We start from the raw sequence: 14148 nt of genomic DNA, 5'->3' as shown, positions 1-14148 counted from the left end.
TCTTATCCAGAGCGACTTACACGACTTTTACTTTGCATTAACATTGCCTCCATTTATATAGCTGGATATACACTGAAGTAATTAAGTACCTTGCTCAAGGGTGCAGTGTCCTACACCAGGAATTGAACCTGTGACCTTTATGTTACAAGACCAGCTCCTTACCCATTACACTACGCTGCCACCCCCATGGTAACGACGCCGTGTCTGTCTCCGCAGCGACAGCGCGCTGTCCGTCCGGCGGGAGCAGCGGCGGGAGCAGTACCGCCAGGTCCGCGAGCACGTGCGCCGCGAGGACGGGCTCATGCAGGCCTGCGGCTGGAGCATCCCGCCCCGCTTCAAACAGGTACCGCCCGCCAGCCCCGCCTCCCCTTCTCGCTGGCGCCACCTGCAGTTCTGTGAAGGGCGCTGCCTCTTCGAGGGACTTTCAAAAGACTGATAATCCATGACTGAGAGAGGTCTTCTGCCCTCGTCCTGTAAAAATAAGGCATGCCAATTTCACTGATAGATTCCCGTCTGCCGCAAGGAAACCAGTTTATACTGTAAAGCTGTGTCATCGGGCAAAGCATACTGGGATTTGTAGTCAGCTTTTCTCAGTGCCCCAGATAACAGGCGAGAGGAATCATTCTGTTTCATTAGCAGTGTGCTTCTGCTTCTGTCTAATGTCTGAAGAAAGACTTCGATTAGATTTCTTTGCTACCATCCAAAAGCAATTCTACTGAGATTCTTTTATCTGGGAATATCCTTTTTATAGGTTAGCGGAAGTAACAATAGTAACTGATTTTCTGATGAAAAACCACATCTTGGTGGACAAAAGGAGGCATCTATCTCATTTCTTAATTGGGCGCATGTAGGGAAAAGGTCTTTGTTAATCAAATCCCATTTAAAATCCCATAAAATCACCCAACAATATTAGAAACGTCACGTGATGACATGTAGGAAGACAAGCATTGCTGTGATGCTGAGGAAAGAAGTAGATAAATGAAATAAAGGAAAAATGAAAACGAAAAGGGAAGTGAAAATGACTCAGTAATCAAACATAAAAATGTGCCATTTCAAATTTTAGTCCTGTCATTTAAAATAATGTTACATTTGCTTGAATATGCGATTCTGATTAATAGATTTTCCAGTCAAACCTTTTGGATTACACTCCTATGTGAATAAGAGAAGTCTTTCAAGTGAAACGGTTGGACTGGTTCCCTTTTCCCTCGGTTACATGCCCGTCGGTCGTTAGAGAAGCTGGGGCTGTGTCCCCGTGGGGGGAGCAGGGCGGTTGAAGGTTGAGGTGGCGTTGCCGGGTAACGGGCCCTGTGCCACCCCGCGGGGGCGGTGCGCTCTAACTGTAATCTCCCACAGGGAGGCTCTCTGCTGGAGCTCACGCAGGACGGGTCCATGAGGAGGCACCAGGCAAGTGAGCCCGACGGAGCCCCAGCATGCACGACTGTAGCCCCGCCCCCTGGAGCCCGCCAGGCTGTGGCCCCGCCCCCTCGAGCCATCGCGGAACGGGCGTGGCTCGTCACTGTGGCTCCGCCCCCTCTCAGGCCTGCGTGATCCGGCCACGGCTCGGCACTGTGGCCCCGCCTCCTCGAGCCTGCGGGGCTGTGGCCCTGCCCCCCCCCCCCCGAGCCATCGCGAAACGGGCGTGGCTCATCACTGTAGCCCCGCCCCTCGAGCCAGCGCGGTCTGAGCATGGCTCATCATTGTGGCTATGCCCCCACGATGCTGTGCAGCCTGAGCCTAGCCCATCGCCAACCCCCTTGTAATACTCTTAGGGCCTGTTCGCATGGACCTGCACCGTCCTGCCCCCACCTCCCCAACCCCCCCCCCCCTCCGTCTCTGTTGCTATACAGCTCTCCAGTGTTTTTAAATAACCACTGAAGCGTAATCTAGCCTGTTGGTTAGAACCCTCGACCCCCAACTTTGACCATCGACCCCAACTTTAGCCCTCAACCCCAGACTGATTGTTTTCCTGTGTCTTGAACCAGCCCTACGTTGTGGAAACATCTCTGTCTGTCTCAAACTGCCCAGCAACAAACATATCCAGACAAGGCCTAATAACCTCTTGGTTACAGGTTCACCAGCGGTGGACGGTAGCCTGAAGGCTCTGGGGCATTTGTTTGATGGGTTGGGTGTTTCTTTGCCTTCTCTGAGTGGTCTGTCTGTCTGTCCTGCTTTGAATGTGATCTGCGCTGTGACACGTCTGTCTGCCTGTCCCCCACTCTGTCCACCCCATAGATCGGTCCAAATGACAAAGAGGACAACCGCATGAAGAATGTCCCTGTTCCCGTTTACTGTCGCCCCCTGGTGGAGAAGGAGCCGAACAGGAAGGTAAAGAGAACAGCCGGTTTTATCACAGTTATCTTCTTACCTTACAATATTAATCGAGCAGGGTTCTAATTTTAAATCAACATTCATCATCTTGTTGGATGTTTCAATTGCTTTGTTACCTAATATAGACTGAGCAGTAGATGCTATAAGTGTCATGATATAAACACTGCACCATAATTCTTATGCTCCTGATTAAATGGTAATAGAACTGATGACTTCTTGACCTATGGATCGAAGTAGAGGCTCCATCGCCCCCTGGTGACGAAGGACTGAACTACATGCAAGATATCAACCCTAGATATTCTCCGGGCTAGACTTGCACGGTTACGGGTCATGTGACTGGTGATGCATTGTGTTTAGATTCTAAGTCTCCTGGGGTGTCTCGTCTCCAGCTGTGGTGTGCAGCAGGGGTGGACTTGACCGGGTGGAAGACGGCCACGCAGGACAGCCTGCCCAGCGAAGCGGCGAAAACCTCATCCAACGGCACGGACCCTCTGACTGGAGAGGAGGACGGAGAGGAGAGCAAGAGCAATCACAGCTCCCCTGAGAAGAAAAAAGTAATAGAACTACAAGTCCCACAACACTCTATGCATATGTCACTCTGGGACAAATGAGAACTACAAGTCCCACAACTCTCTGTGCCCTCTACTGTGTCCTTAAAGTATGTACTGTCTACTCACCAATCAATGTGAGTGTATCTGATCAGTGTCAGTGACAGTGGATCCTACCTGTGGCAGTGACTGTGAGATCTTACCTGTGGCAATGATAGTGAATCTTACCTGTCTCAGTGACAGATTTTACCTGTATCAGTGATGGTTACCTGTGCTTCACCTGGCTCCTCCTCCTCCGCAGCAGAAGGAGCAGCAGGAGCTGGACTCCATGAGCAGCAGGGTGTGGATCCTCACCAGCACCTACTCGGCCAGCAAGGTGGTCATCATCGACGCCAACCAGCCCGGCTCGCTGGTTGACCAGTTCAACGTCTGCAATGCCCACGTGCTCTGCATCTCCAGTGTGCCCGGTTAGCTCCTCCCACTCCCATAGAGAACCAATCGCATCCATTCCTCTCTTCTGGCTGAAAAAAAGCATAATAAAGCACACACACATGCACCCACACACGTACACACCCCACTCACTCACACTCACTCACACACACACACACACACACACTCAGGGTGCTTCTCAGTGGAGAACATCAGTATACCCAAGTACACTGAGCTGTGAAGGATAACTGGATAAGCATAAGATTCATATCCCATACTGAAACGCATGAGTTGTAGCATACCTGTTCGTAAGGTAAAGCTCTCTCCCTTTCCTCCCAGCGGCCAGTGAGAGCGACTACCCGGCGGGGGAGATATTCCTGGAGCCGGGAGATGGGAGCTCGGAGGACCCCGGGGGGGTGGAGGGCATGCTGGCGGGCATCACGCTGGTGGGCTGCGCCACCAACTGCAGCGTGGTCCGCAGCAACTGCTCGTCCCGAACGGACACGCCCGTGGGGGACAGGAGCCAGGGTGCGTTCCGCTCTTACGCGCATTGATGTTGAATAAATAATGAAGTAAAATCTGCCATGTGTTATTCATCACATGAGGTTAGATTTATCTGCGGTTTGAATTTAATGTGGATCAGATGAGGATTACATTAAATTACATTACGTTTATTTGGCAGACAACTACAAAGCACAGTTCAGATAAGGTACGATACTCATTGTGTAACAGTTATCCATAGCCATGAACACATTAAGTCCAGTTAGAGAGTAATGTTAGATCAAACTAGGAGGCATGACAGCTACAAAGCTAAAAGGGTTCGTTATGTCCTTATATGGTAAAGCCACAGAATTGTGGCGTGCGATAGCGTGTGTGGCGTATGCTAGTGTGCGCTAGTGTGTGTTTTGCATGCGCTAGCCTGCGTGTGGCATTTGTTAGCATACGATAGCGTGTGTGGCGTATGCTAGCGTGCGATAGCATGTGTGTGGCGTGTTGCGTGTGCTAGCGTGCGCTAGCGTGTGTGGTGTGCGCTAGCGTGCGTGTGGCGTGTTCCAGGTCACGCGGCCCCTCTCCTCGGCGGGAAGGTGAACGCGGCGGCCCAGTCAGCCGAGGAGGCCACTGAAGCCACGGAGGTGTCGGAGCCGGCGCCCAGCGAGGAGGAGGCGTCCGCCCCCCCCGGGCCCTTCACCGAGCACGTCTTCACCGACCCCCAGCACCTCCCCGCGGGGGCGCCTGCGGACAGGTACGGGCCCTGTCCCTCCCCTCCCCCCTCAGGAGTCACCTTCTATCCGAAATAACTTTACACCTCCTCCTGCACCTCCACAGGGAGGCCGGACAGCCGAAGGAGGAGGCGAACCCCGCGGCCCCAGAAGCGGAGGACAGGGGGGAGGAGTCTGGAGCTGCCAGCAGCACGGCCCCCACCATGTGGCTGGGAGCCCAGAATGGCTGGTGTGTACCTGAACCGCACCACACCTCCACCCACCACACCTCCACCCTCCAGCCATACCCCTCCTACCGGTCTATACCCCTCCACACCTCCACCCTCCACCCATACCCCTCCTACCGGTCTATACCCCTCCACCCTCTACTCTCCACCTGTCTATACCCCTCCACCCTCTACCCATACCCCTCCATCCTCTATTCATATATACACCTCCACCCTCTACTCATCTATACCCCTCCACCCTTTATCCATCTATAGTCCTCTACCCTCTACCCATCTATACCCCTCCACCCTCTACCTATCTATATACCTCCACCCTCTATTCTCCACCCATCTAAACATCTCCACCCTCCACCTGTCTATACTCCTGCACCCTCTATCCATCTATAGAGGGTATGCATTGACGTCACTTTCCCACCGGAAAACGCCCCCTTAATAATTTATATGCTTGGCTAGCTAATACTATCTAACCATCCCCCCTTTGTTTGTAGAACATCAAGGCTCATCATCATGGATGTTTTTTAATAAATGCTGACAAAAACTTTACAGTTACACAGAATATAAATGAAAGATGCTAAATATTTAATTGACGAGTAGTCAATACAGTAGCTTACATAACTTAAGGTATGATTTTACCCAAAAATCCAACATACCTGACATAAAATGACAACCGCAAATCCACGTTTCAGTGCCTGGATTCCAGTTGTTTCTGCGAATTGCAGCGATCCATTTGCTTCTCTTTTCTTTAGCTTTTGGCAGTCTGTAAAAAAGATAGCTCAGATTTATTGTTGAATCTATTTGTACAGTCAATCGCACAACAGCTCTTTCCCATTTTAGTTGTGTTTTTTGTGTTTTCGCGACATTCAAGCTGAACGCTAACGCTATCACTCAGTAGTCTTTCTGCCACTCAGTGGGTGTAACCGCAGTGATTTCCACCTACTGTGACGTCATGTGCATACCCTCTATACCCCTCCACCCTCTACATCTATACTCCTCCACTCTGTACCCATCTATACTCTACCCATATATACACCTCTGGGTTGAGATCTGAGTTACCCTCTGAATGGCTGAGCTGTGTTAGCGTGAGCTGTATGTTAGCCTCTGATTGGATAAGCTGTGTTGGCGTGAGATTTGGGCTACCCTCTGATTGTATTAGAGTGATCTCTGGTTTAGCTTCTGATTGGCTGATCTACGTTAGTGTGAGCTCTGGGTTAGCCTCTGATTGGCTGATTGTGACCCTGTGCTGCTTTCCTAGGCTGTATGTTCACTCTGCTGTTTCCAACTGGAGGAAGTGTCTGCATTCAATCAAACTGAAGGACTCTGTGCTCAGCCTTGTGTAAGTATGTTTGCTGCATCAGTGTACTAGTTTATTTACTTTATTATATAGAAGTATATAAGGACAACGGAAGGAAACTGCTGAATTTCATTACAGAAACTGTTTTGCATGAATATTAAAAATATATATGAAGTACACACATAATTATGATAAACCTATAAAGGCTATGCTACAAAATAATACAATATAATTGTAATAATGGGTTTAGCAAAGAAGGTATCAGACTCTTCAAGCTATTTAAAACATGATTTTATTTGATATATACCATGTGTACATATCTATGGTAGTCAGTTCATTTTAATAAATTAATTCAGCCAATACGTGCGGCCCTGTTGTGGCTCCAGGTTGATTGGCTGCTCTGTGATTGTGTGTGTGAATTACAGGCACGTGAAAGGGAGGGTCCTGGTGGCCTTGGCAGACGGCACACTGGCCATCTTTCACAGATCTGAAGGTACGGTTCAAACACAGAGTGAGCTGAGCTCTGCTGGGTTAAACTCAAACACAGAGTGAGCTGAGCTCTGCTGGGTTAAACTCAAACACAGAGTGAGCTGAGCTCTGCTGGGTTAAACTCAAACACAGAGTGAGCTCTGAGCTCTGCTGGGTTAAACTCAAACACAGAGTGAGCTGAGCTCTGCTGGGTTAAACTCAAACACAGAGTGAGCTGAGCTCTGCTGGGTTAAACTCAAACACAGAGTGAGCTGAGCTCTGCTGGGTTAAACTCAAACACAGAGTGAGCTCTGAGCTCTGCTGGGTTAAACTCAAACACAGAGTGAGCTGAGCTCTGCTGGGTTAAACTCAAACACAGAGTGAGCTGAGCTCTGCTGGGTTAAACTCAAACACAGAGTGAGCTGAGCTCTGCTGGGTTAAACTCAAACACAGAGTGAGCTGAGCTCTGCTGGGTTAAACTCAAACACAGAGTGAGCTCTGAGCTCTGCTGGGTTAAACTCAAACACAGAGTGAGCTGAGCTCTGCTGGGTTAAACTCAAACACAGAGTGAGCTGAGCTCTGCTGGGTTAAACTCAAACACAGAGTGAGCTGAGCTCTGCTGGGTTAAACTCAAACACAGAGTGAGCTCTGAGCTCTGCTGGGTTAAACTCAAACACAGAGTGAGCTGAGCTCTGCTGGGTTAAACTCAAACACAGAGTGAGCTGAGCTCTGCTGGGTTAAACTCAAACACAGAGTGAGCTGAGCTCTGCTGGGTTAAACTCAAACACAGAGTGAGCTGAGCTCTGCTGGGTTAAACTTAGACAGTAGAGTTTGTCCAGTGTTTAGCTTTATTCGGTGTTTATAGGTCCCATCCATGCACTAGAACAGTGCTTTAATAGATACCAGACCATAGTCAGCCTTCCAGCCCTTTACCATTTGTAAAATAGATGTAACATTTACACTTTTATCAGATGCATTCATCCAGACATATTTACAAGTGAGAACATTTAACAAAGCTAAGACCCAGCTATCTGTGAAGTCACAGGCTGTGTGAGTCAGTTTTAGAGACATCTGCAAAAACTGGTGGAGAAACATGACCTATGTGTGTGTGTGTGTGTGTGTGTGGATGTGTATGTCTGTGTGTGTGTGTGTGTGTGTGTATACGCAGACGGGCAGTGGGATCTGAGTAACTACCACCTGATGGATCTGGGGCGGCCCCACCACTCCATCCGCTGCATGGCGGTGGTGCACGACAAGGTGTGGTGCGGCTACAAGAACAAGGTGCACGTCATCCAGCCCAAGACCATGCAGATCGAGGCGAGTACCACGGCAACGCCACGGCAACGCAGCGGGCGGGACGGTAACATTAGCGTCCCGTCAACGGTCCGGTCGTTCTGAGTGATATGCTCCTAAATCTGAATTCGTCAAATCCTTTCTCATCTTGGGCATAACAACCATCTGCACACACCACAAGAGTTACCTGTACAGGTGCATGCAGCTGATAACTGTTTGCAGAAAAACAAAATACAGTCTGCTTTGAAGCTTGTGCATAGAGTACAGTTGAACAACACCTCTAAAAAGAACAAACGTAGCAACAAGCAGGTGGCTTCTAACTGCCCAGCTAAATTAAACTGCCTCCAGCACTGTTAATGAATGAATACGTCCATTCAAGTCAAAAGGCACATATAAATGCGTGTGAACAGAAATTCTGTTTCTGTTTTTGGCCACTCCCTCAAAAACCTGCTTGTTTCCAAGCAACTCCAAATCACAAGTGGAAGGTGTACCAGTACCGATGAACCACTGCACATTTTCAACGGCAGAATCCGTTCAGAGAAGTCGTCGCATGTCTGATGTTTCCTGGTAAACATGTCTCCCCCTCCCCCCCTCAGAAATCATTCGATGCGCACCCCCGGAAGGAGAGCCAGGTGCGTCAGCTGGCGTGGATCGGGGACGGCGTGTGGGTGTCCATCCGGCTGGACTCCACGCTCCGCCTCTACCACGCCCTCACCCACCAGCACCTGCAGGACGTGGACATCGAGCCCTACGTCAGCAAGATGCTCGGTGCGTCGCTCACCGCGGTGGTTCAGAGCGGAAGTCCGTCCTCCCGCCCTCTAAAACGGGTCAAAAGGGACGCCCCCTTACAGATTCACCCGTAAAGATGTGCTGAAGGGCATTACTTCATCACCGAATAGTAAAACAGTGACACAGTTAATATAGTTATTTCTGTGGGAAACCATGAAAAGTGCCAGTGTAGGTATAGGGCGGTGCTGCCCAACCCTGTTCCTGGGAGTCTACTGTCTCGTAGGTTTTCACTCCAACCCTAACAGAACACACCTCATTCAACAGCTAGAGCTGTTGAGCTGCTACTTAGTAGTATTAGGTGTGCCAAAGTAGGGTTGAAATGAAAACCTATGGGTTGGTAGATCTCCTGGAAAAGAGGTGGGCAGCTCTGGTGTAAGGTTATACCTTACCAGAGCAAAACCCAGTGGGTGGTCATACCCACCATCCCACTGAATGAATTAAAATAAGATATCCTTTAAAAATCATTTTAAAAAATGCAGAACCATACATCATTACTCCTATAAAAATTGAAAGTCCATTATTACAACAGTTAAAGAAAATTTAAAGGTGCTGTTTCAGGTGTCATGTATAGCCTGCTATAAACATTCACCTTTCAAACTGACTTCCAGTGTCTATGATTGATTTCATTGGCAGGTACCGGAAAGCTGGGCTTCTCATTTGTGCGCATCACAGCGCTCCTGATTGGAGGAAACCGCCTGTGGGTGGGGACAGGGAACGGCGTGGTAATCTCCATCCCACTGACAGAGAGTGAGTCCGAGTGAGTGTGAGAGTGATTCAGAGAGAGTGAGAGTGAGTCAGAGTTGAGTCAGAGTGCGAGAGTGCAGAGAGTTTGAGAGTGAGTCAGAGACAGTGATTCAGAGAGAGTGAGTCAGAGAGAGTGAGCGAGCGAGTGAGTCAGAGTTGAGTCAGAGCGTGAGAGTGAATCAGAGAGAGCGAGTGAGTCAGAGTTGAGTCAGAGCGTGAAAGTGAGTCAGAGAGAGCGAGTGAGTCAGAGTTGAGTCAGAGCGTGAAAGTGAGTCAGAGAGAGCGAGTGAGTCAGAGTTGAGTCAGAGCGTGAAAGTGAGTCAGAGAATGTTGAGCGATGAGCCTCTTCCTCCAGTCGGCTCGGCTCCACACCTCAGCTCTGTTTTGATTGGCTACATCAGCTGGCTGACCGTCGTTCCCTTTAACGGATCTCTTCTCTTTCTTTCCGCTTTGCTTCCTTCTGTCCGGTCTGTGCTGCCCCTCCGTCCTTCCTGCACCCCTGCCCCCGCTCTCCTCTGTGTTTTTCTGTCTTCCCCTCATTCCCTCATCCCCCCCTCCCCTCTCCTTCCATAGCCGTAGTCCTGCATCGGGGACAGCTCCTGGGTTTGAGGGGTAAGTTGGCGCTCCTCCTTCCTCATCCGTCCGTCACACTCATCCTCAACGCTTGAGCTTCGCTGTTCTGTCCCCTCTATCCTTTTACATTCTGCTCATTCGTACCAAAAAGTGTGCAATCATTTTGCCTCAGGAAAAACTCAAGTGCACTACATGCTGTATGTCCGAACTCTCCTGTCTGGTTTTGTGCTGTTGCGTGCTGCGGTGTCAGGGGCGGGCCTAATCCCTGTTCACGCCCCTTTCTAGGGGCTGTGGATCGGATTTGAGCGCTTGTGGTGTAGATGGGAAAGCTGCCATTCAGCATTATTTGTGCACGCTTCCTTATGGCTGTGTACCATATCCGCCATCTTGGTAGTGGAGCAGATGTGGTATGGGAGTGCCACAGTTGGGTGTATCCATCCGCATGCAGGTCTGACTGATCGACTGCAGGTTTTCCTCATCTGCCCCTATAGGCTCATCTGCCCCTATAGGCTATAGGCCTGTTGCCTAGCGCACTTGTCAGTTCAACAAATAACTCACAAGTGGGGGTCAATTCAATTTCAATTCAGATAATGAATTGAAATTCAGTTTCTGAATTTAGAAATCCCCATCCACCGTTATGCCATTTTTTTCAGTTCACGAACTGAATTGTACTTCTTTTCCTGAACTGATACATGATTGGCTCCAGCCCTGTGATATAAAACCATCTTTTACCTGTAGGTGTATTTAGTTTTCTTTTACTTTGTGGCACACACTCGTGGAGACTTTTTGGAGAATCCTTTCATCTTACATGCTTTGCAGTAATCTCAGCTGGCTGTGCTGTGCCATCACCTTGTAGTTTGGCAGGCAGGCATTGGCCAGACCCTTCTCTCCCAGGGTCCAGATCCCTCCTGCTGCATCTTCACGGAGAGTCTTCCTGTCACTCACCGCTGCTCTTTTCCGCTCTTAGCCAATAAGGTTTCCCCGACCTCGTCAGGGGGCGTGATCCACGTGTACGCCAACGACAGCGCAGAGAAGACCAGCGGCAGCTTCATCCCCTACTGCTCCATGGCCCAAGCCCAGCTCTGTTTCCATGGCCACCGCGACGCTGTCAAGTTCTTTGTCTCTGTGCCAGGTTAGCGTGATGCTAATGGTGTTTAAATACAGCTGTAGGGGCCAGGTTAGTGTGATGCTAATGGTGTTTAAATACAGCTGTAGGGGCCAGGTTAGCCTGATGGTAATGGTATTTAAATACAGTTGTAGGGGCCAGGTTAGCCTGATGCTAATGGTGTTTAAATACAGCTGTAGGGGCCGGGATAGCCTGATGCTAATGGTATTTAAATACAGCTGTAGGGGCCATGTTAGCCTAAAGGTAATGCTATTTAAATACAGCTGTATGGGTCAGGTTAGCCTGAAGGTAATGGTATTTAAATACAGCTGTATGGGTCAGGTTAGCCTGAAGGTAATGGTGTTTAAATACAGCTGTAGGGGCCAGGTTAGCATGATGCTAATGGTATTTAAATACAGATGTAGGGGTCAGGTTAGCCTGATGGTAATGGTATTTAAATACAGCTGTAGGGGCCAGGTTAGCGCGATGCTAATGGAGTGAAGTAAAAAGCCTCCAAATGGAGTTGATCTATGACTGATTAATGTATAATAACACTATTAATATGTGTAATTGCATGTTATAACCAGATTGGCCCTGTGTTTCCCAGGCAATGTGCTGGCCACTCTGAATGGCAGTGTGCTGGACAGCCCCTCAGAGAACGCTGGCTCAACAGCACCCCCTGATGCCGAAGCCCAGACAGTGAACAACGTGCTGGTGCTGAGTGGTGGGGAGGGCTACATTGATTTCCGCATCGGTAAGCCGAGCAATCACACATAAGCACACGCACACATACAGTGCACACACGCACACACACACAGTACACACACATATACTCACACACACACGCACACACACACATGCGCACACACACACACATATACTCACACACACGCACACACACACATGCAGTGCACACGTACACACACACATACAGTTCGCACGCACACACACCCACACACACTCACCCATACACACACACACACACACACACACACGCTTGTGCACCCTGTGTTTGCACATGATTGTTGCATAGGCAGGGCAGTCGTGTACTGTGCTTGATGGTCATCGTGACCATGCTTTTTCCCTCTCTCTCTTTCTCCCTCTTTTTCCCTCTCTCTCTTTCTCCCTCTCTCTCTCAGGGGACGGAGAGGATGACGAGACGGAGGAAGGCTCGGGCGACGCCTCGCAGATCAAGCCCGTTCTCTCGAAAGCAGAGAGGAGCCATATCATTGTGTGGCAGGTGTCCTACGTCCCAGAATAGCCCTTCAAAAATAACCCCCCCCCCCCCCCTGTCCCATTTAATTCTCCCTGCAGTCCACCTGGCCCTACCATACCCCTCCATAAAAAAAACACCCTGGTCAAAAGTGCCCTGCATTTTCCCAGCTGCAAACACACAGTGTGAACTCATACAGCTAAATATGCCACCAATGAATACCTCTTCTCTTGCACTCCTCACCTCCTCAGACCCGCTGCTATAGGATCAGACCCCCCCTGCCTTCTCAGCTCACAGACGAGGCCGAGTCACTTTAGAAACAAGCCCCTCCCACATCTCCCCATATTAGGACAACAAACGCCCGAAAGAATGATGCAATATACCGACTGAAGAAACGCGAGTCCCGAGAGAAACCTGGCCTACCTCTGAAAGCAGTGCTTTATTTGGAAACTGGTAGAGTTTCTCTAAAGAGCGAACCCAAAGGTGTGGTTTATGCCATTCTGTAAAGAAAGAAATTCTGTATTCTGAAGGTCTGAAATGAAAATGAAAAGTCTGAAATGAAAATATACTGGAAGACAGCCCAAAGCAGTCCTTGAAGTTCTGAAACAAGATGAAAGAATATATAAAAAACTATTTTCAAAAATACATGATATACAAATAAATTGAACATAATATGCTAAATCCCAACATTTAATATGACCCACTGGTAGTTTTGTGTGAAGATTAATGAGGCCATCTTCACATCAGATTTAAATCAACACCGCACACATTTACAACGTTTTAATTCCACACTTAAACATATCTTAGCCTAAATTTTATTTAGTGCTGGGTTGCGTAAAACGTAGTTGCTGTTTAAGGGGGTTTGGGGGTTCGAAAGGTTTTGAGAACCGATTGAGGCTGCATAGTCCTCACTTACACTCTCAGAACAGATGTGTTAAAAACAACACATAACGTGTCACCTCCACGTCTAGGTAGGACAACACATTTTGTGTTACTTTCAACGCGGTCTGCGTTTAAAAGCCTCCCTTTGTAATGCATAAATTGTATATTTGTAGCACAAAAGTAGTAACTTTGACACAAAATGTGTTGAAAGTAACACAAAAGTAGCAACACAAAAAAAAGCGCGTTGGGACATTAACACATCCTTTCTGAGTGTGTCTCTGCGGTCCTTGACCTCAGCAAGTGGCAATCCTGTATTACAGTATCAAAAAACACAATCTGTGGCACATCAGAGCTCAGTTTGACTCACACACACGTGCATGAAGGAGCATACCGCACAAGAAACAGGGTCGTCCAGCAAGCAGCACCGACTTCCCTGAAACTTACAGTGGGAAAAGATATCGTTTTCAAAATTGAAAAGTGCGAGCGTATCGTTTTTTTAATCACGTGCTTTTATGGGACCAAGACTTCCTGCTTGGAAGGAGTTGTCCTCTTGTGGCGAAGTAGTTTTGGGATGCAACGAACTCAACACACAGCACAAAGAGCGAGCAGTGTTGAACAAAGACACTCAGAACAAACCAGATAATCAAAAGCCAGCGACTTCACACTTCATGGCTGCATCCAGCAAGAAACTTCATCAAACAAAGATAACTCAGTAAAAGGACACAAGGAACACAAGCATATGTTTAACACAGTCTATTGCTGGCCATTCCCTTGTACCCGTTAACACCTATAGTAACTGGACATAGTCAAAACGAATCATTATGTCTATATATTTTCCCAGATCAGTCGCACAAGGTCATACACGCCATATGCTGTCATGCTAGCAGCCGTTAGTACATTGTGAGCCATCCTGCTCACCCCGCCCCCCTTCCCCCACCCCGCCCTGCCCCGCCCCACCCCCCCAATATCTGTAATATTGCGCTGTTTTGTATGTAAACTCCCCTGTATATTGAAAAACAGCAGCCGACCCCCTCACTG

The 14148-nt window shown here is 48.8% G+C and overlaps 1 protein-coding gene across 14 annotated transcripts in view; it reads left to right on the top strand.

The window, feature by feature from the left end:
- The window catches only part of LOC118217348 (C-Jun-amino-terminal kinase-interacting protein 3-like), a 39511-nt gene extending 26744 nt beyond the window's left edge, over nt 1-12767 (top strand). For 9 of the 14 annotated variants that reach the window (XM_035399275.1, XM_035399274.1, XM_035399278.1 and 6 more), the window contains 17 exons: nt 217-343; nt 1354-1404; nt 2233-2325; nt 2718-2882; nt 3178-3343; nt 3645-3833; nt 4362-4548; nt 4632-4754; nt 6005-6085; nt 6469-6536; nt 7680-7828; nt 8401-8572; nt 9227-9340; nt 9911-9949; nt 10878-11042; nt 11623-11769; nt 12155-12767. In XM_035399275.1, the coding sequence (XP_035255166.1) occupies nt 217-343; nt 1354-1404; nt 2233-2325; nt 2718-2882; nt 3178-3343; nt 3645-3833; nt 4362-4548; nt 4632-4754; nt 6005-6085; nt 6469-6536; nt 7680-7828; nt 8401-8572; nt 9227-9340; nt 9911-9949; nt 10878-11042; nt 11623-11769; nt 12155-12276 (2158 nt within the window). In that variant the 3' untranslated portion in view covers nt 12277-12767. The remainder of the gene's footprint in view (nt 1-216; nt 344-1353; nt 1405-2232; nt 2326-2717; nt 2883-3177; nt 3344-3644; nt 3834-4361; nt 4549-4631; nt 4755-6004; nt 6086-6468; nt 6537-7679; nt 7829-8400; nt 8573-9226; nt 9341-9910; nt 9950-10877; nt 11043-11622; nt 11770-12154) is intronic. The other 5 variants (XM_035399277.1, XM_035399276.1, XM_035399268.1 and 2 more) reach the window with 4 other exon arrangements.
- Nucleotides 12768-14148: the final 1381 nt, after the last annotated feature.

The sequence above is a fragment of the Anguilla anguilla genome, chromosome 17 (genome assembly GCF_013347855.1).
Source record: "Anguilla anguilla isolate fAngAng1 chromosome 17, fAngAng1.pri, whole genome shotgun sequence".
Lineage (NCBI taxonomy): Eukaryota > Metazoa > Chordata > Actinopteri > Anguilliformes > Anguillidae > Anguilla > Anguilla anguilla.
This window is presented reverse-complemented; position numbering and strand designations above follow the sequence as displayed.